At 41.6% G+C, this 25,990-nt stretch overlaps 1 protein-coding gene across 1 annotated transcript in view; it reads left to right on the top strand.

The window, feature by feature from the left end:
• Window positions 1-25,990, top strand: part of LOC306732908 (roundabout homolog 1-like) — a gene marked incomplete at its 5' end in the record, with an annotated part of 74,855 nt that overhangs the window by 6,198 nt on the left and 42,667 nt on the right. Inside the window, one exon of the mRNA XM_079214083.1 lies at window positions 17,477-17,803. Coding sequence (XP_079070209.1) covers window positions 17,477-17,803 — 327 coding nt within the window. The remainder of the gene's footprint in view (window positions 1-17,476; window positions 17,804-25,990) is intronic.

The following is a 25,990-nucleotide window of genomic DNA, read 5'->3' as shown; positions in this document are numbered from 1 at the left end:
CAATATATAGCTTCCTTAATGTTTTCATTATGGACATAGATTATTACAATGAGTCATTTAAAAAGCGTTGGGTGGGACAGAGAGAGAAGTGAGCAGGGGTGATGCCTTTTCTGATCCGTCATGGCACCCTGCGGGTATTTCGGTCACCTATTTCTCTGTAGCCCCTTCTTAGTGTCTGTATGTGGCCCCTGACCCACACTGTGTGTTGCCTGCTTGCTGAAAATGACCCATTTATCTACTGGGCTCTGCTGCAGTCCACGAGAAACGCGCAGCCTTTTACAAGCAGCTCTTATCACACCGGGCGAAATGAATTAGTGCCACAGTAAGTGTCCAAAGAGAAAAAGAAAAGAAAAAGAGGTTTATGTGAGAGTTGGTTGTTTTATGTGTATGATACAATCAAATCAAGGGCATGGCTGAATGCATGTGAGGAGTCAAAGTAGGACATTGAAGGTTATCATCCTCAGTCCTCAGTGGCTGCATATATTAAATGAGCTGCAGGTTAACGAGGAACAGAAAGACTTTTCTTGGACTTGGTTCCTTTCCAGTCAGACCATTCAGGATGTGTTTCTCTTGATGGATGAAAAACAGGCTCAGTGCTCTGAGAATGTCACGCATGGTAGATTCACTTCTATAGATCATTCTGGAGGAAATATAGGTACTATTTTCACCATGCGCTCTGGTGTTTTAGTTTACTTTATATCTTTAATTTGTGGCTTCATTTTTGAGTGTGCCAACTCCAACCCAGCATGGCTGTATGTTGGGAAAAGGGCATCGTCAAACCATCATCTGACCCAGAGAGAGAGAGAGATAGAGAGAGAGAGAGAGAGAGAGAGAGAGAGAGAGAGAGAGAGAGAGAGAGAGAGAGCTTTGGGTTATACATGGTGTGCTGTGTTTTTGTTGGAGGGTCAAGGTTCGTTCTTGGGAAATGAAGCCAAGCATAACATTGCTATACCACTGATGGCGCAGGTGGAGTTTGGCGAGCACATCAGCAAAGAAAAGTTTTTGCTGGAGTGCTGACAACATACTTACTTTCCACAAGGCTTTATTGGCTCAAACACATTTTTCTTTAGCCACGATCACAGTTCACACTAGCCACCGTGCTCCACAGACCTCACAGGTTTATCCATTGAAGGAGAATCGCCTCCTCCGCCCAAGGCACACTAAGCAATCATAAAAAAAAATACACAAAAAACTGATGCAGCTCTTCTTGGAACTACAGGGCAAATAAGAAATCACAAATATTTCTAGAAATTTCAAGTCTCTCTAATTCCCTATGGCGCCAGTCTTGTTCATTCTGTAAGACAAAGACAGCTGTCAGTGACATTAACAGTGGCCACAGACAAAAGAACAACATATTTTCAGCGTTAGAGCAGAGTGATGCTTTATTAAGTGCTGGACTTCTCTCTTTGACAGTGCAGGGCCTGATTCTTCCAACACTTTTGAGCGCTGAACATCGTGTGCATATGTAAGTTAAACCTCCTTGGGTGTAACTTCATTCTTTTAAAGTCAACATATTATAAGTGTTATTTATGGAACATTTTCCAAACCATAGATAATGTCCCAAATGCTCCCCTCCAGGTCCTGTGACCAGAAGCAGAAGCTGCACAGTGTCAACATGTGGCTATAGCACAGCCATTTACCAACAGTTTGAAATTGACTCACAAAAGGAAACATTCTAAGGCCTGCCTCTCCGTGCCAAAAGCCTGCAAATGTGTATGACACCAATTTTCCAGTCTGTTGTCTCCAAATTTCAAAACTGACACACTCGCTTACCACGCAATTCTGAGCATTTCAAGAGCACTCGAGGAGATCTGTGCTGCTCTGGACTTTTTCAGGAAGTTCTCTGATCCTTCAACGTGACATGAATTATGCTAATCTGCACGGACATGAAGCCCAGATGTATTCAATGCATAAGGTGACAGTAAATATGCATGCAATGGCCATGTTTGAACCTGTGTGTGTGTGTGTGTGTGTGTGTTTACCACATCCCTATCCCGTCATAGATTACAGGGCGTCTCATGCATTATATCTGGGATGGCTGCCAGGTTTACATGCCTGTCCTTGAAAATGATCCATGCGTAACAAATTGCAATCAGAATGATTGCGTGTTTTGTTTCCGCCCTGCTTTTGTTTAGTGTAACTCATCCACTGGCATGGCATCTTGACTGTAGCATGAACAACGTACAGCGGTCCATGACCACCCGTCATCAAAACACAGAGCTCCTAAAGGTGTGCTGTTAAGTGACTTCACCGCACTCGGAATTAAGAGGAACCTGGAACTCCCTCTTCATCGAGAGTTTAATCCCTGCATAATAAATCTGCCGACGGTAATTGGATGATACGTAATAATCTAAATGATGGCCATTAACAGCATACGCTCGTGTCGAGATGGCTTTGTCCCTTTCATCCCACAGATGTAAATTATGCATCCCCGGAGTGATGATGTTACTCGCCTCGCCATTCTACCTGCTTTGTTTGATGGTCTGTAAACAATGTCTAAAAAGGAACCATGGGAGAAATAAAAGAATGGCTCATCCTGTTATCCTTTGTTATGATGGTTGTCTCAACTGAGCTTCCAAACAGAAGAAAGGATTTAAAAGCTCAGTTAACTCTCTCAGTTCTGCTGGCGGTAATCATTCATATACTACTCAAAAACTTTCCAGCTAAGCCAATAACTAGGCTAATTACCTTAGCAATAAGAAACCAGGGTCCCTCTGAGGCTTCCTTTACCTTTCACAGACCCCCTGCTCCATGTGTTATCAGTGAAGAAGTAAGTACAAGAGGGGCTCAGAGACCAGCAGAACAGCCTAATTCCATCACTGGTGTGTGCAGCAGCCCCATAGGGAGCCGTTTGATTGAGACATCTGGCTGGCCTGCTGGAGTGACTTGCACACAGGTCAGAGGTCACATGTACCTACTCATGGTGCTTCGGCGACCGACACTCATGGCTGCAAGACGTCGACTGTCGTTGCGACCCAAAATACTACGCTGCACTTGTTACGGAGAGCCGGACTTTAAGCGATGATGGCTTGATTGGGGGATGGCCGGCCCGCTGTGTCGCCCGCCGAAGCTAACGAGCCTCCCCGTAGTCTTTGTGCTGGTGACAGTGATGAGCCGAGTCCCGCTGCTAATGAGGACTCCTTCGCCACGGATGACGGGGCTGGTGGGATATCTGTGCGCGCCGGCGAGAATTCCTTTGTTTGTTGGTGGAAATCGTCAAATTCCTTCTTTTCTTCCTGGGTATTAATGCATCGCACGAGCGTCACTGGAGAACGTTGGATTGGAGAATGCTGTGTGTTTCTTGGAAAACACCGACACGAAGGATAGGAATCAGGAGTAGAGTTTTAAGTAATGTATTCAGGGTGTGGCCCTTCCCTGCTTCACTGCTTCAATCTGCAGAAACTACTCAGCTTTTTTTATTTTATTAAGCAAGGTGCACTGGTTGCTTGTTTTGAAGTATTCTTTCATTCCTTACTGCTGGCAGTGACCCTGGCACACACTGCCTTTTCAGCTTTGAATGGCTTGAAGGCTTTCAAGCCATTCAATTTGCAATTTTTCTCATACATTTCTGAGATCTGGTTTTTAGGTTTATGTCTTTGAAAGCAGTTTCTCTGTTTCCATTTTTGAAAGAGCTGAATGGACCGAACACTTAAATGATGTGTTATCTATCTAAGAGGAAGCCATGCCAAAGCAATTTTTGTCTGACACTGATGCTTATGAGAACTTTGTCCCCTAGGAACTGTTCTGGTAGAGAATCTGAGACTGTGTCTCTCTCGTCCCTCAAACCCCAGCAGACATTGCTGCGATTGTTTGCTTCTGACTGAATATGCATGAATGCATACGTAATGGTGTTAGCGCAAGCTCGTTTTTTTAATGTGTGCTTTTGGGTTGTGTACTGAAAGCTGTGTTCCACGATTTCCTTCCTTGTTTACTCACCGGCTTCCTGTGGCGCTGTGAGGCCGAGCGTGGTTTCCAAACCCCTGAGAGCTTTACCAAGCACCCGCAGGCCTGGAGTTCACAGGTCATCACACCTTCTCACAGGCACCCACACACACACGTACACACACCGGCACACACACAATTCCTCAGATCGATAACTAACCGCTTGCCCCACAAAGGGAGCGAGTTACTTGCCTGAAGGATCCTCCCACACCCAGACGACTTCCTTCAACCTTTTCTACTCATCTCTGTACAAATAGAATCACGGTTCATTTGTTCATTCTGCTGTTACTATTGCTTCCATCGACAAGCTCTTATTATAGCGCAATGATTTCATTAGGCGCAACGAAGACTCAAGCTTGAGCTGAAACAATGAATATAGAAATGACATGATAAAAACAACTTTACTTTTACCGCATGTATAAAATCATGAAGCGGAGCATACACTAAAATAAGAATATTAAGCTTGAAGTTTCATTGTCATTGCCACCTCAATAATTGATCACCATTTGTACTAACCACATCATTCTGTCATTTAAGTATGTGTTATTTAGGCTGAGACAATGTGGTTGTGTGCGCTGTGAGACTGATCTACTTTGTGTTAGGCCCAGGCAAAAGGGAAAAATGAGATGAAGAAGATTCATAATTGTTTTAGAGAATAATGTGGCGAGAATAAAGTCAAAATGTCAATGTATGCGCTAATGCTAGAAGTCGGATTTATTCGCAAATTTTGTTTTATTCATGACATTTCTTCTTTATTCTCAAAATAGTATTTCAACTTTATTCTCACCATATACACTTCTCACCATATAAACTTTATTCTCACCATATAAACTCTATTCTCACCATATTAACTTTATTTTCACCATGTTAACTTCATTCTCACCATATAAACTCTATTCTCACCATATTAACTTTATTTTCACCATGTTAACTTCATTCTCACCATATTAACTCAACATTCTGACAATATATTTTCAAAATGCAATGCCTGGCTAATACTGAAAGTTCGACCTTGAACTTCCTCCTCTCCTCTTCTTTCCTTATGCCTTACCCCAATGCTCTTTCATACAGATCACATCTCACTACTATAAAAACACATTACATACGCCTATTGACCTGATATGGATCTTCTTCATTATTTGTGAGTTTTAGTCTATTTATTAAATCTTTTTGACATGTATCGCTTGTCGCCCATATGCGCTGCTTTTAGTTCCTCACGGTAAACTCTTTTGAATAGTGAACCAATAGCTCGTCAGGAAAGAAGAGCTTCTAAGCTCAGACATTTCCGTGGGTTTGTGGTTCTCTCCGGGCTGCTTGTACTCCTTTGGCCTCGGTTTTCTGTTCTGAGGTCAGTGTCCCGCTACGGCTGCGTGCGGAGGCACTTGGGATAATTACTTCTGTGAATAAATCTGCTCTTTTTAGTTTGGGGATTTTATATGTAGGCTGATAGTGACGACATCCCACCCCTTTCATGAATCCTTCTTGTTTCCTACTCTTATAATCGAGTTGGACAGAGACTGGCACATTTATTCTTTCTAACTGTGCCTCTAAAACAAATAGTTTTCCATATGTGGCCTCATGCAACTTGTCTGTCAGTGCCTGCATTGATTGAGGTGCTCCAGTAGTTGCTTCAAAAGGGATGCTGTATTTCCTTAAGGAATTTGGGGTTGAGAGTAATTGGGAGAATTCATATTTTGAAAGGACAGCTTTAAAGGTCATGTAATAGTAAAACCTCAAAGATGCTTCCCGAGGTTACATCTCCTCTCCAGTCAGGCGGCTAATAATCAATAGAATCAAAATGCTCCCGGTAACTTGGCTTATAGAATCGATTAGCCGAGCCACTGGTGCGTTCAGTTCAATTGACCGTCCAAATAATTAATCAAGAATCATTTTTTCACTCATTCAACTGGTCTGGTTTTATGACATGTCTTTGAAATTCTTATGTTATAATTTATTGTGACAGCCTTGATCAGAACACATCTAAACCAAACCGGTCCTTCACTTGGCTCATTAGATCCCAGTAAGAAACTCAGAGCGGGTGGAGTCAGCAGGCCAGTAAAAGCATGATGCCCTCAGGACTGACCTTGTTTTTACAGGGTGAGGACCGACCTAATGTTATTTTCATTAACCAGGATGATGACGTTGGAAGGCCTCTGAAAGCATCTGGAGCATTTTAACGTACAGTCTCATTAGCTAGTCGGAGATATTTAAATTATGTAGGAATGTCATGATGTTGCACACTACTGTATGAATGCAGATTTAAAGGGAGATATTGGCCAAGACTGATATCTCTATTCAGTGTTTATCAGTTTGGTTTATTCTTTGTATCTAAAGCCAATTTCTTCATTCAGCATGAGGAATTGAAGAAACATTGTAATCATATAAAGTGGACATTTGCGTTTGGCTTGTGTGATACAGGGATTAACGACACCTAACAAGTAATGTAATATACAGTAGAGCTAATCCTATGTAAAATGCATGATCTATTTTTATTCTAATAACTTCAATATTGCAATATCCTAGGCTTTTCTGATTGTATTTCACCTATTATTATTACTTTCCTATGCTACTTTTGATTAATTTAGAACAATTGATTCTTGAATTTTTGCTCCACAATCACCACACGCCCTTCACATTTTCAATCTGCTAATTAAACTCTAGAACTTGTGTGAATACAACTTTTTTGATTTTATTTGCTGTACTTTCTCACATTCCGTTTCTGCTGGCTTGCAATGTAGCTGGTGGCGTTCTTTTGCAAGTCCATATTACTCGGGGCTGCAGAGTGGCACGATATCATGTTTTCTTTTTTTTTTTTACAGGCCTCAGGTTAATGAGGGAGTAAGAAGAAGAAGAAAAGTGTGGACAGGGATAGTGTCAAAGTGTTAGGAAGAGGGAAGACATCCGCAGTCTTTGGTGACTATGTGATGAAATGCAGTAATTAACTCATGTTCAGAATATGTATGAACACGGAGATAAAACGAAATTCCAGGCAGCCATTAATCTCACAGGCATTTCACTCCCATAGCCTGGGATTTTCCACTGCTATAAGAACTACTTCCAATCAACCCAAACAACCTGCACTGTTTTGCTCACTTCAAACAGTGGCTTTATTGTGACATGCACCATTGGTATCAAGAGTGGACTGTAGCCATATTTTTAAAGCTGCTTTATTCCAAACAGCGTCAGTTTGGCAGTGAGAGGCATAACACATGTTTGCAGCTTGTTTTCACAAATCACTGCAGTTGCATTTAACAGTCGAGTGGACCCTCTATTCAACCAGCAGATCATTAGAACTTTTGCCAAGATTTTAGGATTGCCAGCTCAATTTTGCACTCTTGAAGCAATTTATTAGAGCACACAGAGTTTACCTCAGAAACACCTCATGTACCCTCAAACTCAATCCGCACAACCGAGCTGGAAAGCCGGGCTTTGACTGTATCCCTCACGTCAACAACCAACCCCGGCCAACAGGCGTGATCAACAGCACCACCACGAATGGAGCCAAATAAAAAGCTGTTCATACAGATAAACTCTTAAATTACGACCAGATGAGCTGCTTTAATCACCGTTTAAAAAATCAGTTGGAAAAGCTTATCGGAGTTTCAACTTTATACTTTTCATAGAAAGAGGGATTGAAGCCTGTGCACTTCATTCCTTCATAGCAAAAGAAGTGAAAAAGCAATTTGTCAAGACGCAGTTAAAATGATTCTTTTTTCGCCCAGTCGAAGTGATTGACACGAGCAGGTTTGCGGTGAAAAGAGAGGTCAGTATATTATGGATTTCTTTGAGCCGCTTCTCTTCCACGCTGAACTCTGACTTCTTGTCTGCTTCCCCTGCGGCGCTTTATTGCCACTCCCTGCAGTTAGTGCTGATAGACTAGATTCTGGAAAATACATACGACAAATGTTATACTTTTTTGTACATGAACATTATCCTAATCTTTAGTGATTGGTATCCACTTCATCAATTTAAGACATGCATCTTTGGAACGGGTGATACCAAGAGGTGTATTTTGTGGCCACTGAGTGCTACAAGTGCAGGAAGATCTAATGTTTAAAATGAAGACTGTATTTTCAAAAAGGTAGCAATGTGGAAGCAGCAGCAGCAGCAGCAGCAGCAGCAGCAGCAGCTGTGTTTTGATAAGATTTGCATTCGTCTTCCTGGCTTGACTTTTGCCAGTGTGTCAGACACCCGTTGCTGTTTTTGAAACAGTCGGACTGCTGCCTCCGAATTGAAACCATTTTGAGAAACAACGAAACACATTAGAGTGTTATTTCTTTGTAAGCAATGTCCGGTTATTGTGTTTCTTTGTGTAAAAGGCCACACGTAAATCTCATAAATCTTCATGAATCTATTTCTGGTTGATACATTATTTAATTACTTTTGATCCCATATTCTGATTGCAAGGGGACACAGTTAGACCCTAAAATAATATGTTGGCCAGGCTATCTGTGGTGTGGACAGAGAGGCGTTTGTATGTGCGTGCGTGTGTAAATGATATTTATCCTGCAGAAATTCTTTGTGCACAGATGTTACCAAGAAGCGCACAAGTGAAGCAGGTGGCAGCTCAGATAGCTGGATATCAGTATCACAAGAGGGTGTGATGTTCTTTGCAATCTGCATTTTTATTCAGAGAGAGGAACCAAAGATTCATTTTAAAGGAATAGTTTAACATTTTGGGAAATTTACATTACGATTCCATTGAAATAATCTTTGCGCAGATGAAATATACTAAGCTAAACAAAGTATCTCCAGGCTCTTGCTTCACACTTAATAGTGAGTGGTATCAATCTTCTCATTCAACTCTCTGCAAGAAAGAAATCATGTTAGCTAAAGTGTCAAACTATTGCTGGAGGTCAGTTGTGAACGTGATTCAACTAGAAGAATAAACGATTGGCCAGTCTGCGTGTTAGGGGCGGGTCAATTAACATTGCCAGCAAAGTTAGAGTGAACCTACACAGCACTGGCTCATAATCAGTCTCCTGTGGCTTAAGGCCCCCTCTTATTAATATCCGCTTCGACCATTACGCTCATGCTATGATTCAGTGCAATCCAAAATTAGTGGCCACCCATTCTGCCTCTTTGTTAAAGAGACAGACATTTAGAGTCAAAGGAGCAGTTTATTGGCAGATCCGAGTTGTGTTTGAATGTCTGTGCGTTTGTTATGCGATATTGTGTGGTCCAGTACATGTATGTGTCTGCTTGCATGCACACATTCATGAAGTGGGACTTTAGGAACCAGAAGAAGTCCTGGGAGAGGGCCTCCGTTTGTAAATGGGTTTGGTGCTCAGGGCAAAGTCTCTCCCTTCACAGTACGACTGCCAGTTCACATCTGGGCTGCCACAACCAGGGGCGCAATTAAGACTGAAAAAAAAAAGTAGGTCATGCAGACATGCACTTGTGACATGCAATGACGCAGCATGAAGCTAATGTCATATTAATGTAATAACTCAGTTAGTGTTGCAAACACGTTTTAAATGACAGTTTTATAACTTAATTTGCCTCAAAGGAGATGAAGGAAACATGATTAAGTACAGATGGTCAAACACGCATTATGCAGTCTGTTTCACTGATTATATTAAATACGGCCGACAATGTAACTTGAAACTGATGCAAAGATAAGTCAACCGTGTTAAATCTCCCATCGTGTTTATTTTTCTTGCATAACAACAAACTACACCTTTGCCTCTTCTGTGTCTGTCTCTGTTCATGGGAAGTTTGACTTTCAAGCTCTGCCTGAGTGATAATCAATGGCCTATACAGCCTCTTTACTTTGCACTGAACATTTAATAGAGTGAGCATAAGCCTCTCGGATGGGCTGCTGGCCTTTCCAGACAGTTGTGTTTCTCATCACAAATACAGGACGCAAGCTCGGCTTCAACCGCTCCTATTCCACGGCGATGTGCACATGTGCACTATATACAAAATGTGTGGAGAACCCAATCAGCGATTACCAGTAAACGGTATTAGCATATCTGGGAATATGTTGTGCGCACTTTGGCGTGTTTGAGCAAATCAAAACGTTTCAACACCTTATTATTGGATTCTTTCAAGCTGCAGAAATGCAGTTTGTTTTGGGTTTGAAAAACAAACCGAGACCGCAGCTTGTGCGTCATTGACAGACTGATGGATTTATTCTCCAGTTAAAGTGTCCTGGTGACCTAGTTGGCTCAGATGTTTATCGTGTACCAGCAATGTACCGGTTTGAATCTGCCCTGGGGGAATTCAGGGCTTGTTACCTTCCCAGCCAGCTGACAACCCAAAGTGGGTTTTCTTTTCACAAGATTGCATTACTGCACAGTGAGAGACAAATAAAAAGAAAACAATTAGGTGATCGACTTCATGAAGTTATAAACGAACATACATATTTGCGCACACTTCTCAAAGAAGGTGCTTCATAAAGTAATTTAATGTAAACGATGAATCAAGTATTCAATCGACAGATAGATAATTGTCAACTATGTTGATGATGTCTTCATCATTTGAGTGTTTTTTGGTATTGTTGAGGGAAAACCGCTCCACAGTTACTGATTAGGCTTTCCAAAACGTGAGGATTTGCTGCTTTTAATTAAATTGTAATTGAAAATTGAAACAAGTTGTTTGAAGACATTAATTTGGGCTTTGGGGAAATTATAATAGCCATGTTTCTGACATGTTATAGCCGTAAGGATTAATGGATTCATCCTCCAAAAAATATTTTCCAGATTAATTGCTTTTGAAAACAATCGTTAGTTGCTTTCATTCCTTTCAAAAATCTTTCCCTGCATCTTTTAATTTGAATTCCTAAGCCACTCGTGTGTTATGGCTTGCGAGCATATTCCTGGTGCATTCCCACTCCGTTGGTATCTCACTCTGAACATCTGGGTGCTGCAGTTGGGAGGTGTTATCACGTCCATGACCTTGACTCTCCTCTCCGCAGACTGCACCACTGTGCATTGTGTTGTTAGAAGGGTGCCAGAAGAAAGAGCCTCCTAGTATTGTAATTAAAGTTTTTTCCATAACTTCCATGTGATTAAAATCACCTTTACAAAATGCAATTTATGAAGATCAAATGTGTCGCCGCAGTCTAAGACAGAGTGTGGTTGCAGACATCTTTTCCTCGCCACACACAGACATAGCAGCCCGCTCGCATTCCTTCCCTCACATACTCGAGTGAATGACAGTGTTCAACTGTTCCACTTAATTGTAGTTTATACAGCCTGAGAAAGAATGTCTGGCATTTATTGGTTCCCCTGTGTTTTACTTTACAAATGAATGAGTGTGTCGCTCCAAGGGATGAGCAACACAAATGGTTTATTATCCAATGAGTCCATTTTTCATTTTCTTTGTAAAAGGAATAACTCAATGTGAGGGGAAATACGCTTAGATAGATATCACTCTTTCTGATAAAGATGGAGCAAAAGCCAGGAGACGCTAGCTAAGCAAAAAGACTGGAAATGGGGAAACGGCTACCATGGCTCTGTCAAAAGGTTAAAAAACCTCTCTCACGGTTAATCCGTACAAAAGCTGAAGTGTATGAAGAACACGTTGTGGTTTTTTTGGGGGTTATGTGCTGGACTATTTCTCGGGCACCGCTAAGCTAAACCAACTGTCTCCCGGCTCCAGCTCATAGTTAACATACACGAGACATGAGAGTGGTATCGGTCTTCTCATCTGTTGAACTGTTTCTTTTAATGTAGAAATATAAAACGACGATCTGTTCGTGAGGCTTTTTACTCCAATTTCGAGTAGCATGGTGTGTTTAAACTGTTTAAATGGTAATGACCACCAAACAGTAGACCATCTATGCCCAACCTTCGTAGCAACAAAAGCCATCATGCAGTTTTTATTTTTTGATATGTGGACCGGCATAATTCATTTTACGAGTTATTTAATTGCAAGCTGGTTAGTATGAATATTCACAGCCGACGTTTATGCTAATCATTCATCTGAGTAGCGACGAGGATTGTGCTGAGACAGCAACCCCCCCTTTTATAAACACATGCATGGACTTTAAATCTCAGTGAAGTCAACTACACAAAATTGTACATAATGAGGTGGTTGGCGAGGCGGAGGGAGCCTCTGCAGCAAACAGGCTCGAGCATAATCATCAGAGAACAGTGACAAGTTTAAGGTTATATTGTCCATACACCTGCATGAATATGATTGGACGTGACTAGCCACACAGCTTTGAATGAGCCAATCATTGTGAAGCATATTGACAACAGCTGATGCCAATCAGCACGTCCTCAGTGATCTGCCTGGAGTAACACTGGCTTCATTTGTTAAAGGTAGCCCTTTATATGCTCATTATTTCTATTTAATTGTGCTGCCGTGTGGAGAAATTGTTTCGTTAGCAAGTGGGTGGTTTTTAAAATAAGTATTACCGCGGTTTCGTCTTTTGTGCTTTTTTTTGTGTGAGTGTACCCTTTCATTTTAGACTGTGCACCGTGTTATGAACCAGGTCTGTGGTCTCCCTTAGCCCCTTTGATGTAGCGCCGAATCCACATTAGTCAGAACTTGGCCTTAGAAGGGAGGATTTGTTGGATGTTTTGCTGACATTTCTGTATAATCAGATGTGCTTAAAATACCAAAGGTGCTGCAGTGATGCGCAGTGATGCGCAACACTAGCATGATATCCCCCACTTGTCACACTAATACTTTGCCGCTGCGAGTTAAGTGCCACAGAGTCAGAAGGCTGTCTAGTCTGAGTCTGAAGTGTATTTTAGGATGGAAATGCTGACGGCATTCAGTTCTTAATAAGACACAGGATTCATTCTGCAATATGAAGTCATAATCAACCCACTTTTTTGTTTGCCTTATTGTGTACGCTCATTGTATGTCAGGACAAAGGTAGAGAAGTGCCAACATCACTAGTCATTATAATTCCAAATAGCATTATTGATTTTTGACTTTTAACTAAACATAAAACAACTTTAGTTTACTTCACTGATTCCACTCTTTGGCGCGATGGTGGTCCTTTGTTTCTCTGTGTAACTTGTCAGGTCCGTCTCTCAAACGCTCTGTAAGCCTCTAAATCTCAGTTTGGGTCTCGTCTCGATATCGTCCTGGTTCGTCTGGCCTCGGATCGTTGTCTCTTCAAACATGTGGTGTCACTCGACTGACACGAGTACTGCTTTGAAGTCCGAGGCTTCCGGAAGTCTCTGTCTCGCCATTAAAAGTGTGGGCTGATCCGCGATGGAGCCCGCGGGTCACAAAACAGCCGACTAAATGACTTTTACAGAATGAAACAAAAGGGATTTCCTTAACAAGTCGTAGCTGTTCCACTTAGTGCACACTCTTAAGCCTCCCAACAAAATTGGCCTGTGCCTGACTGCTGCTCTTTCACAGCGGCACTCGAGCACAGGTAATCCCACAGAACCTCGGGTGGAGATTTACCGCTTCCACCACTGTGGCTCTGGCAGGCTTGGTTTGAGACTCACTGAGCAGCCTGATTGTGTCACACAGATGTCAGCAGCAGCAAAAGGGTGGCAGTCCACAGCATTCTGCATTGATACATGTCACTAACTGCTTCCTTTGTATTTATTCTTTTTTCTTTTGGCGAGAAAAATCACAGACCGTCACTTGTGCACGTTCATCAAGAAGTTAATTATTCTAATTTTTTTAGTCCACGTGTGAAAACTAGTCTCGGAGTGATGCTTCAGCGACGTGTATATCTGTGTGTGTGTGTGTGTGTGTGTGTGCGTGTGCGCGTGTGTGTCCATGTGTTATACTTTTCGAAAGGATCATTTTTCATGCTGAGCTGACTAAAGCTAATTTGATTGTGATATTTGATATTTTCTCTGTATATTTATTTGGTTTGGTTCCAAACTGTCATAGTAGCCTCCTTTCATGCACTCTAAACACATACAGTGCTGTACTGTACTGTAAATGACACTGGGGTAGGTCGATCCAAGACCACCAACGTTGCTTTAAATTACACTCATTTGTCACATTCAGTTATTAGAATCTCAAATTGCATGATTTGTTGTTCCAAATCCCATACCTTACGCCGTTATCACCTCTGTTGCCTCCTCTACTCCCTCCCCTCATACCTTATTTTTTTACTCACATATTCACCAAACCTACTGGAAAAAAATACAAAATACCTGGCTTGTTATTCCTCCATACTATGGCTTTTCATGTTTTTTTCCTGTACATTTGAGTTCATTCTCTCGAGAGACTCACAGTAGTGAGGAACACAGACTGTGTACCCACCTCCTTTCTCTCAGACAAAACTACACAGACATGCTCCTTTCTCTTTCATGGTTGTTGCTCTTCACTCTGCTTCTCTCTCTCGATCTTCACAAGACAACAGAACTGCCTCTAGGATGACTGACAGAAAAAAATACATATTTGTAGGGGCACAGGTGCTACAAATGACCTTTGGTGTGTACGTATGTACTCCATTGTGCATCTGTGGGCATGTTTTTGCATACTGATTGTGTGCTGGCGGCTGGCCCTTTGCAGATAAAGCCTGGTGTTCTGGGGGCCCACTTGTAGCGGGCTGATATTGCCTTTCTGCAATGCCAGGGAGCTTAGGGAGCTGCTTGGACCCTTCGGCATCAGCCCAACACAATTAGGAAACGTAGGCAGCATGTGGCCACCATGTTTATATTGTTCGGTTATGGGTTTAAATATTAAGATGTGTGTAAAATTGTACTCAAACGTTTCGCCAATTTTTGCTACATGGGTGGTTTTGTCTTTACATATTGCTTTTAAAGTGGTTTAAGATTTGTTTCCCTCGTCTTTTTAATAATTCAGAGCTTCACCTGCAGCAAATGAGATAGGTACTTTCGTAGTCTTGGCAGCACAGTCTCAGACCTATCTTGAGGTGAGAACCTGGTTTTGTGCTTTTGAAGAAATGGGTTCACCAAATTTACTTTATTGCTCACAGTACTGTGAAATCCTGGAAATGTAGTGTTATCGTTGCAGCACTTCAAGCTGCGTTTTCACTGTGACATAGGAACGTATACATCGATCCGGTGGTATCTATACTTCAATACTCACAAGCAACACGTCTGGTATTGGTAATGCCGATAATAAAAGTACATCAATACAAACATGTGTGGTTTGTAGAGAGATGCACTATTTGTTGACGTTCAAGTGCCAGAAAAGCAACACGAGATATATTGTGAGTCTTTTTAAAACCACAGACTCTGAAATGTTATAAGGAGGCCTACTATGTATTAGTATATATTTGTATTTGTGTTAAATACTGCACTATTTTCTTCTTCTTTTTTAACATAATGGCACAAACATTTTATTTGAATTGCACTTGCTTTTGTAATACATGTGTTATTAGTGGCCATTATGTCATGTGAATTGCCTGTGAGTGCAATGATTTTTTTCTTAAAAAAAGAAAACAAACATCCCAATTCCATTTAAGAAATAATCGGCATCCGGCATTAACATTGTGAAAATTGGTATAGTATCAACATTAAAATGTCTGGTATGGCATCCCTACTGTGCAAAGAGAGGTCTTTTTTATGTATAGGGCTCTGAGGTGTTACTTAGGAGCGTTTCATAAAGGGTAATTACCTGCCTGTGCAGTTCAACTTTTTGGCAGTTCATTACGTTCATCAGCATGTAGCCTTTTTAGGGCAGTCGACCACTTGAAAGCATTAAAAGAAAAGAAAACCATGGAAGCAAATGGTAGGAAAGAAAGAACAAAATAATAATGTAGTGGGAGGGCTTATCTCAGCAGCCCACATCCATTCAGTCAGACTGCTACCATCCAGGTAATATGGAGCTTTTGAATGCAAAACATTAAATGTCAGCACCTTTCAGTTTTTTTAATGATAAGCTTGCACACTTGTCAAACGCTGTTCCTGTTTAGTTTTTTTCTCTCACTAAGGACGTTGCACTCTACCTCTTAAATACTATCACATTTTCCTTAATACAATTTTTGGAACAGACAGTAAATATAGATTTGTGCAAACACACCAATCATCTATCACACCGCACAGTGGATCAAATTCTCACCCATTTCACAATGTGCGAGGTGTTATCTATCTGGGTAAACACTTGTCTGTGTGGGATTTATTGGTTGCAGCGGGAGTGTAGGAGCTCATCACTGTCTTGCACGCTGGTGATTATCTGCTTTACAGGACCATTGGCACATTAAAGCGTGACCTGCTGAAGGCTGCGTTAGCTAGTGTTTGCAGGGGCATGAAAGAAGTGTTTCCACAGCAATAAAATGAGTAAACAGTGGTTGCATGACTGACATTAATGCCACATTTATGTCATCTCCTAGGTCTCTCTCTCTCTCTTTCTCCTAAATTTAAATCTAGATTCTGAGAAAATAATGACCCCTTAGCTGTTTTAAGGAAAATCCACACCAGATTCTTCAGCATTCACACAATACCGAAGAGGAAAAAATGAGGAAGAATGACTGAGGGTGTGGTTTTGGACCGGGTTGGAGCTGGCTTTACTGTGTTGGGGGCTTGGGAAGAGATGGAAGGAATTTAAGATGTGCAGAGGCATTGGAGTTGTGTACCTGGATCTCATTAGGGAGGTTTGCTTTGTCCTCCGCTTCACAGGGACTCATTGTTACACAGCTTCTTTGACAAGACCAGCATGATTGACATCTCAACAGTGTATCGGGGATTAGAGGTATTTTGTGGTTGTTAGTGTGTTATGGTTGGTGGTATTGATTCCTATTTCTATGGCCGGTTTAACGACTAGAAGCTGTGGTGAAATTGGCTCCAAAATGGTAAACACAAAGCATAAATAAATGTATACTCCAGTCGGGTGGAGGACAGAAAGTGATGGTGAGGATGGGTATCATATCACTTTTGCTCAGAATATCGAAAATACGCAGCTAGAATTATGATTAGATGCTCCACCATATTTATTTCCCTTGTCAATAATGAAGTGCACTGTGAAAACAACTATAATACATTTAGAGACTTATGCATTTTCTGTATTGTTACCTATAGCGGTGCAAGTTTCAGACGTTTTATAACTACTGAATATTTAAATTGGTGAAATGAACTCAGCCATCGTCTCCAGCATTGTGTCTGTGGAGACATAGATAACACTGTAATCCCATTATAATTCAGCCTTGAAGCTCATCTCAAAAGCGGCGTATCAATATTTCTTTGCAAATACATGTTTTAAGGGGAGGCATGTTTTGAAAGATACTACTTCCTGAGGATTTTACATGTACACATTGTTTTTTTTAATTTTTTTAAATGCCTCATGGGGTTCCAACTGCTGAATGAAAAGCCACACATTTCATGAGCGACATGCAATTGTGTGGTAATTATATTGTCTGGCTAATATGAGGCACTTGCACAGCAATAATAGCGTGTCTTAAATAATTCATTTAGAGCTGCTGTTGTTTTGATTAACACTCCTCTTTATTGCATGGAAGGATTATTTGGTAATCTTTTACTACGGCTCTTTGTGGTGTGTTGTTTGGTTTTCAATTGACAAATACAGTAAATTCGATGTCCTGCATTACACATACAGCAATGCAGCAGTGAAGTGTATACCAGGAACTAATTTTCCTCTTTGCTAATGTCTCCTTTGCACCCTTCTTCCTCTCTAGGGTCTCGTCTTCGCCAGGAAGACTCCCCTCCCCGCATAGTGGAGCACCCCTCTGACCTCATTGTGTCCAAAGGGGAACCGGCCACTCTCAACTGTAAAGCCGAGGGCCGTCCGACTCCAACGGTGGAATGGTACAAAGACGGGGAGCGCGTCGAGACGGACCGCGACAACCCCCGCTCCCACCGTATGCTGCTGCCCAGCGGCTCCCTCTTCTTCCTGCGTATCATCCACGGACGACGGAGCAAGCCGGACGATGGCAGCTACGTGTGTGTGGCCCGAAACTATCTGGGCCAGGCGATCAGTCACAATGCATCCCTGGAAGTAGCCAGTAAGTCCTGTTGCCCCATGTGCCCGTGTTAACGTGTTATAGTGCTAACAGCTTTGATGATTCTGTTCGAAATGATACAACACAGACACACATATGCACATTATTCCAGCAGGGCGGGATCATCTGCAAATACACCTAATATATACATGGCCACTGTCGAATATTTGAATCGAAAGAGTACCCGATTGCTAAGTCTTTGATCAAGAATAACCAAGAAGCTACCGCTAATACCCAAGCATAAGATGCAGATAATAATTGCCTCAACTCTTTTGAGCATTTTAATTGATTTCACAATCTATCAATGTGCATGATGATAGTGGGGATTTGAATATCCATCTTCAAAGAAAGTAAGCAGCTATTTGGAAAAAGTATGGAGAATATTTCCCCAATCCAACCTTTGGATAATCTCTTGCATGAAGTCCTGAAGAAAGAATAACTATAAAAAAACACTGTCATTAATTGTATTAGTCTTGTGTGTTATATTGACTTACTTACGAGTGTTGCATCGATCAAATTAGACAAGATCAATGTCAATCCAAAAGCCTGTGTACTTGTTGCTTTCTTTCCAACATGGTTCAGTTTTATGGTTTAGGGACAGGTGGAAGATCACTATGCGACCCACCTGTCAGACACGCAGCAGCTGTGTGTCTGCTTTAGTCCTCAGGTTCAAACAAGTGCTCAGTGAGTAACAGGTGACAGTGTCAACTCGCTGACTCGCAGAGCTGGAAGTGTCGTAGTGTGTGGTGTCGCCAGTTAAACAGCCTTTCACTGCAGTATGTTTGAGGCAGGAATCTGTCAGGTTGCATGCAGCAGCCAAACATACAGTGTATATGTGTCTGTGTGTATATATATATATATATATATATATATATATATATATATATATATATATATATATATATATATATATATATATATATATATATATATATATATATATGTGTTAGTTAGAGTGATGGAATGAAGCTTGGCTAGAAGCGGGCAGAGGGCAAAAGGGTCAGGGCTTACAAGCATCAGAACAGGGTAAATGCAGATGGTCTGTGAATCCCAGGGGTTACGGGTTCTGCAAGTCCAAAAAAACCCCACTGGAATCTGGTAAACACCAAGAGTGAAGACTGCACTGAAAGAAGGAAGTGTTGGTATCAAGGGTTAACGACCGCAGCCATGCCCTCACACATCTTTCACTGTCGAGCCCCTGCTCTGAGCTCTACCAGGGCGGATATTTCGTAAAGATTTTCGAAAAATAATCCAGTATCCGTTTCACCTTTTGAATTATAATGAAAGCGACGGTCAAACGTATGACGGAAATGCTAGATCAGCACTCTAACCCCGAGAAGCTAACCCCTCTGGGGGTAGAGTTTATTACTTGGACTTCACTAAATTTACTGTCAGCTTTTAAGGTCGGGAGAGAGGGAACACAGAGAGGACTTGTTGAAGCTGCCTTGATGAATTATGTCTCCTTGTTTCATCCTTCAGAGGTCACGCAGATTCATGGGTCACCCCTGGGCTGGCCAGTAAAACAGAACCCCCTTCGGTAAATGCTGCTGAGTTAGGGAGTCTATAAGAGGACTAAGAATCTGGGGAGTGTTAAAAGGAGGAGGAGGAGGAGGAGGAGGAGGAGGAGGATAGGCCACACTCTGTCAATACACCTCGTTAATGGCGTAGTTGTTCATTTTGTGTAGAGTTTTGGTTACACAAATGTTGCTTTGGCTTAAGAGAACTTTATTCAAAGTAATGACTGGGTTTCGAGCTGACATGTGCTGGTTGTTCTTTTGTGTGAAACACAGTGATGTGATGTTCTTGAATTGTGTGCTTTGACAAACAGCCTACACACAAAGTATTATCCTGTCTCATTTGTTTGTCACTCCAAAACTTATTTAGGCAATAATACTGTGTAATGACACTCACATAATGATGGAGCAGAATCATGGATTGTAATCATCTTCTTCTTCTTCTTCTTTGACACTAAACTGTGTCGCTGTGAACCAACCAGGTGAAGATTGTGTTGTTTGTCAAAACGCACACACACTAACTCAGATGTGCAATTCGCTGCATTTGTGCGTGCAATGTCTATGGTGCACGGTCCTATGTGTCCAGCGTGCGTTCTGTATTTGTAGCGTTTTGAAAAACATGCTCATTTACGGACTCTTGGCACAGCCTCGTTTCCCAAATCAGACCTTAAGCCATTAGAGCTGTATTTTAATGCTGTTCATTACCTTAACATGAAGCTATTGTAAATCATTTTTTGTTCACCTATCCCCTACTCCCCCAAGTAGACCCTTCACTTTCCACATAGCACTGTCATCGGGTCATATTTATTTACCAATTCTTGTGGTTATGACCAAATACCTGCAAATGTTAGCATGCTAACATGCTAAATGAACATGGTGAAGATGGAACACATTACAGTTGCTTAACATCAGCGTGTTAGCATTGACATTGTGAACAAGGTAATCAACTAGGCTATTCACTCTTCACACTCACAACACCAAGGCTATTAGTTCACAATAGGGCCACTCACACAACTACACAACCACGCAACAGCTACGCCCTGCAACATAATCCACACAAGCGAGTGCAGAAACACACACATTTGTTTATTTGACCACTTCTGACAGCGCCACCGACAGAAACAACTGGGTATTCAATAGCAAGATAAGACAAAAACACTACAACAATATGTATTTGGGGTTTTCTGCTGGACATTGCAGGCAATCAAGGGGTGTGGGGTTCCCACACCCTGTATTTCACACCGTGCATTTAACTGAAAGCAGGTCTGCGCCTATAAGAACAGCCTCATAGGCTGTTCTTATAAAATAAAAAATGTAATCAATTGTTTTCATAAAAAAGAAAAATCCTAATTCAATGTTTGCATGTAGACAATACTTTGCTGAAGATATGAGGGCATTAGTCAATACGATGAATAGTTTATGCACTTCACCTTTCCCCAAAAATAAACATTAAATAGTTGTTAATATGCATGATTGGCTCTCCTGAATATCTTGTCACTTTATATCTGTATGATGAGTTCATAGACTCGGCTAACCAGGCAGGGAAGAGACTGCAGCACGTTGACAAAAGTTCCACAGAGCATTAGTCCTTTGATCTTTTATCAACAAAGTAAATGTGAAAGCTACAGTCGAAAATGAAAAACCCAACTCAATTCCAAATGAATTTACAGTATTATAATTTTCTTCTCATTTCATTTTGATTGAAGCGAAGTAAGGGGGTGGGGTGATGAGAAGTGTGGAGACGGCTGACAAAAGACAGGCTGGCAGGCTGCAAGTGATGGGAGCGGGAAAGGAGTGACAGAGACAGACGGGAACAGAAGCGAGAGAGGAAGAAGTGTCTGTCCTTCAAGGCACAGAAGGGAAACTAGTGCGCAGGAAATTGAGGTGACGTGGTGGAGACAGTGACAGATGTAGTATGTGCTGGTGCCTGAAGCGTGACCACGGGGTTGAAATACTGTGTAAGCACACACAACATGCTCACGTGCACAAAGACACACACACACACACACACACACACACACACACACACACACACACACACACACTGAGACAGACAAGTGTAGCGCTTTCTGAAAGTGAAGGGGATGAAATGGGAAAAAAAGAGAAAAGACATATAACTTAGTTCCTATCCAATAAATGTCACAGAAGACACTCAGCATATTTTTCCCCTGCCTGCGGGGACCCTACAGGACCCTGGGAAATGAACATATGTCCTATTGACCTCAGCCACTTGATTCAATCATGGAGCGCTTTATTGAGGTGAAGGCAAAGTCACAGCCTGTGTACTCAAAAGGTTATTGGATAGTGGACCTGTTTTTAGGTTTAGTAAGGGAAAGGAAGACATTATATTCTTAAACTAATTGGACACTGCCATTTGCCAGAGGAAAGGCTTTTTGCAGGACTTTTAAGGTTAGACCACAACACTGCAGTGATGAAGTAGTGAGCCACAGAGAAAGACGACGATGCAGACAGTCACTTTACCGCTCAGCCATGATGGCGTCTGAAGAGAAAGGCAGGAGCGTCTCCGCTGCGTCCTCCGTTTACACTGTCAGATAGCTTTTTATTTACCTCACAAAAGCGTTTGGCCCACCACACATGGGCTCCCAAGACACAGTCGTCAAAGTAAAAACATCAACCATATCATTATATACTGTACATGTTTATATATATATATATATATATATATATATATATATATATATATATATATATATATATATATATATATATATATATATATATATATATATGTTATGTTACATGTTACATTCCAGGTAGCATGCATACATTATGTTTATGTGGAAGAGTTTTTTCGGTTCGATTGTGCACCACACTGCAGAAGGAACAGAGTAATCATTATAAAAGGTTTGTTTCCTTGTCTCAAGGTTTCTCCAAGTAAGTCATATTTCATATGTAAAAAAAAAAGCCATATCAGCGTTTTTGCTCATTATCTGGAGAAATATAATATTTCCGGGCTCCCAGTAAAAATGATGATAGAGAAAAAAATGAAGAACAAATAAATAAATATATATATATATCTATCAGTGACATGTAATAGTGGATACATCCACTTAAGATTCAGAACTCAATTTGGCGCTTACAAATATATGTTTCTTAGAAAACGTATACTCATAAAAATGTATTGAAAGCATACATTAATATTTCATCATCCTAACTGTATGCAGTTTTGTTGTCTATACATATCTTGAAAAGCCAGTGGGAGAGACATGTGATGGCGTGTGGTAATTACATGAATGCATTAACGTGACGGACATGTTCACTGCAACACCGTGTTCTCTGAAGTGGATCATGGGATGCGTGCAGCTCAGTCAGACTGGGAGATTGACAGCTTAAGGTGGAACCCCTGGTCTGCCTCCCCGTCCGCTCCTCTTTGATGGTAATCTTATGTTGGGAAACGAGCGGCTGCAGGAGATGTACACGGCAGCGTGGAGAGAGGCGGATTCTCAGAGGTCACGTTCCCCCTCTGCCTGCCCCTATCCATTAACTAATGGCTCCCCACTTCCAATGGCTGTCACTGTCACTGACAGAATCCTCTGGATAAAAGCAATAAAAGATCCTAAGTGGCAGTCGAGTGGTACGGCACGTCTCAGGAAAAGTTGTCATTTTCTCTCTTAAGGACTCGGAGTGATATTTGTCTGATAGACAAACACTGACACATTGCACATGCTCTTCATCCACAGCCACAGAGTCAGATATCAGTGTTTACTCCAAATTGTCTGTGACAGTCTGTGACAGTCTGTGACAGTCTGCGAAAGCGGCGCCGGCCTCTTGTTCCTCATCCGGTTTTCCGCTGCCTTCTTCTCTCCCAGTTGGCCTATGGTTAGATCACTCAGTGAATAAGTATCGCACTCCGGGGACAGCTGGTTTGTGTTTACAGTCTGGAGACTGGGGCGAGTGCACTGCAAGTATTGTCTAAACAATTTGAGTCGCTTTATTCCCCTCGGCTGAGCGTCGTCAGGACGTAGGGAGAGAGTTTGTTTGGCTTGCCGCAGCACGGGGAAGGGAGAAGAGAGGGGAAGTACTCGAGAGCTCCTGACAAAGACCATATGGCTCCTGGGTGTGTGGCAATATTATCAGAATGTAATGCGTTCCTGCTGCGTGCGTAGCTGTGCACATTGTGTCAGGATCGTGCTGTATGCACACGTGACTCAAACCGAAACAACAGGCGCTACTTTTACAGAACTGGCCGTCACATCTTTGCATTCTTTGGCAGATTACTCAATTATACCATTAATTATAACTCCCTTTGTTGGTGTTTTTTTTTCCCCCTTTCTCTGACAAAAGTACTTTTCAATTAGCAGTTGGGATGTGTTTTAGCCTTGGCAAGAAAATAAAATAAATGTCTAGCTTTATGCGTGATGATAAACTGGCAGGCTTTGTGAAATGTCTACACTGCTGAAGGTTCCTCTACTATATGGCTGGCATGTGAAGCCTTCTTTACTGGCCTTGTTGTTTATTCCCATTTTTTTCTTTTTCGTGCTTATCATTGGAGAATCAGTTGCTGGCGAGAGGACACAGACAGGAGGGGAAAAGCAGCCCGGGGGAGTCAAATCAACACATCTGTCTGTTGAAGATATACTTTTGTGTCCATTATGCCCCCTCTGTGCCCATATGTGGGTGACATTATGTTTATATGATTTAGGTGTATCTCCAGTTCTTCTACACCAAATCCTGTTGAATATAATGAATGTGTTCTGCTCGGGTCATTGCTGGGAGACACAGTTTGCTTCCCCCCTGGACACTAAATCACTTCCCCCCTCTTCCCACTCAGCGCTGAACCTCGGTGCCGGTTCCATTTCCCTGCAGCCTCTGAGCAGTAATGCAGCCAGATTTGATCCCTTTCCAATAAAACTCTGTGCTTGCTGTGTCATGTTTCTCTGATGTCATATATAATTATATATGTCATTCGTCGATTTGTAACATGGCAAGAGAAACCTCTCAGAGGGCCAAACAAGCAGCACTCAACTGCTTAGCTGCGGAAGTGTTTCCAGCAACAGAAATTAATTAACAGTGAAAACCCATCATCAAGTCACAACTTGCAACAAACCCTGTAATGACATAAACTATGATATGTCTAGCGCGCCGTATATTTTACTTGTGAATTTGTCAGTGTGCAAGTATTAAGGGCTTACAGCGTGGTTGAGTAATCCTGCTGTCACTGAGAGAAGAGCGATGGTTGTGCCTTTACTGAGACGTTAGCTTCATCAATCCTCTTTCCGTCACTCCATAACGCCACAGTCAACAGCACCCACCGAGCATATCCTAGCTCGGGGGTTAATGCTATCTTCCCCAGGGGTGAAAGGTTGTGTCGCTTTTTCATTTCAACCTTGTGTCACTTTTAATTTCCCAAAGCTTTCCGCCTGCTCTCTCAGAATATCTGCGTTGTCCCGTCACCCTGTAAAAGTTGACTGCAATTCCGTCAAAAAAAAGAAGAAGCTCAAAGCTCAGTACGACTCTGACAGTCCCTTTAGGGCGTGAACATGAAAAATGAGCACTCTCCCAGATGTGCACTGTGTAATTGTGGTTTGATGATTGTTAGTGTTTATCATTAAAATGCCAAATTTTCAGACTATCATTACGCTAATCAAAAGTCCTGTGTGATCTAGAAGAGATGGACTCTTTGCTTTGTTATTGCCAACCATAATCAAACATTCTGAATGAATACCAGACAGCCAAATTGCACAGAAATTCAACTCAGTGTTTGTTTTTACAAGGTTTTGAAGCAATATAGTCCAACATGTCCTCTTATTTTTAATGAGCGTTCACTCTTTGCTTAACAAAGTGAAATAAGGCCATTGGATGTCGATGCTTTGTTTGCTTTTTACTACACACTGCTCTAACTGTTCCGCCACATAGGCGGAGAGGCTCTTTCCTCTTATATACACAATTTAAACCTAAACTATTATTGCTAGTGTCAAAATCAGCTGATTACACAATTGAACACAGATGCATGTTAAAGGTTGGTGCGCATAAAGTGTTGCAAGGATGCAAATATATACTTTGCACAATGTTGAATAGGCCACTGTATTATTTATTAAGAGATTGTTTGCTCTATGCAGTCAGGCCAATTTACAGTTAAATAAAAAAAAAATGTCATTGCATGCTGTTTCTGCAACAGCCTCCATATCTTCTTGGGAAAATGCATGTATTGATTTCTCCTTTGAGTAAAACAATCCATAACCAAAAGGAAGAAATGGATATAATCTATATTTTGGTTTTAATGATGGCTCCCATCTTTGCATTAATCCATGTAGAGTTAGTTCTCCGCCTGTAGAGAGATAACTCTTTTCCATACAGCCAATACAGAATAATTCATTTAAAATCATATTTGCACTACGCTGTAATGTCATCTTAATGCAAATATGCAGATATGCAGATATGTTCTATCACAACCAGACAGCAGCCTGTGACACAACACACTTTGAACAGCAACCCACGCACACGTCCCTGCTGAAGTCGCGTCCTTATCTAATTAACAAACATGAACACAGGTCTTGTCCTGCACCTCAGCTCACTGTCGAGCAGCCACACAAGAATTCACAGAGGAAAAGTGCACTGCTAACGTCAGCTGGCAGGCTCCATGGATAATTAGCTGCTCAGCTGCAGCGTATTAAAACACAACGTAATGTTACCTGCAAACACCACTTGTTGGTGT

Source organism: Taurulus bubalis (assembly GCF_910589615.1).
Source record: "Taurulus bubalis genome assembly, chromosome: 2".
NCBI lineage: Eukaryota > Metazoa > Chordata > Actinopteri > Perciformes > Cottidae > Taurulus > Taurulus bubalis.
This window is presented reverse-complemented; position numbering and strand designations above follow the sequence as displayed.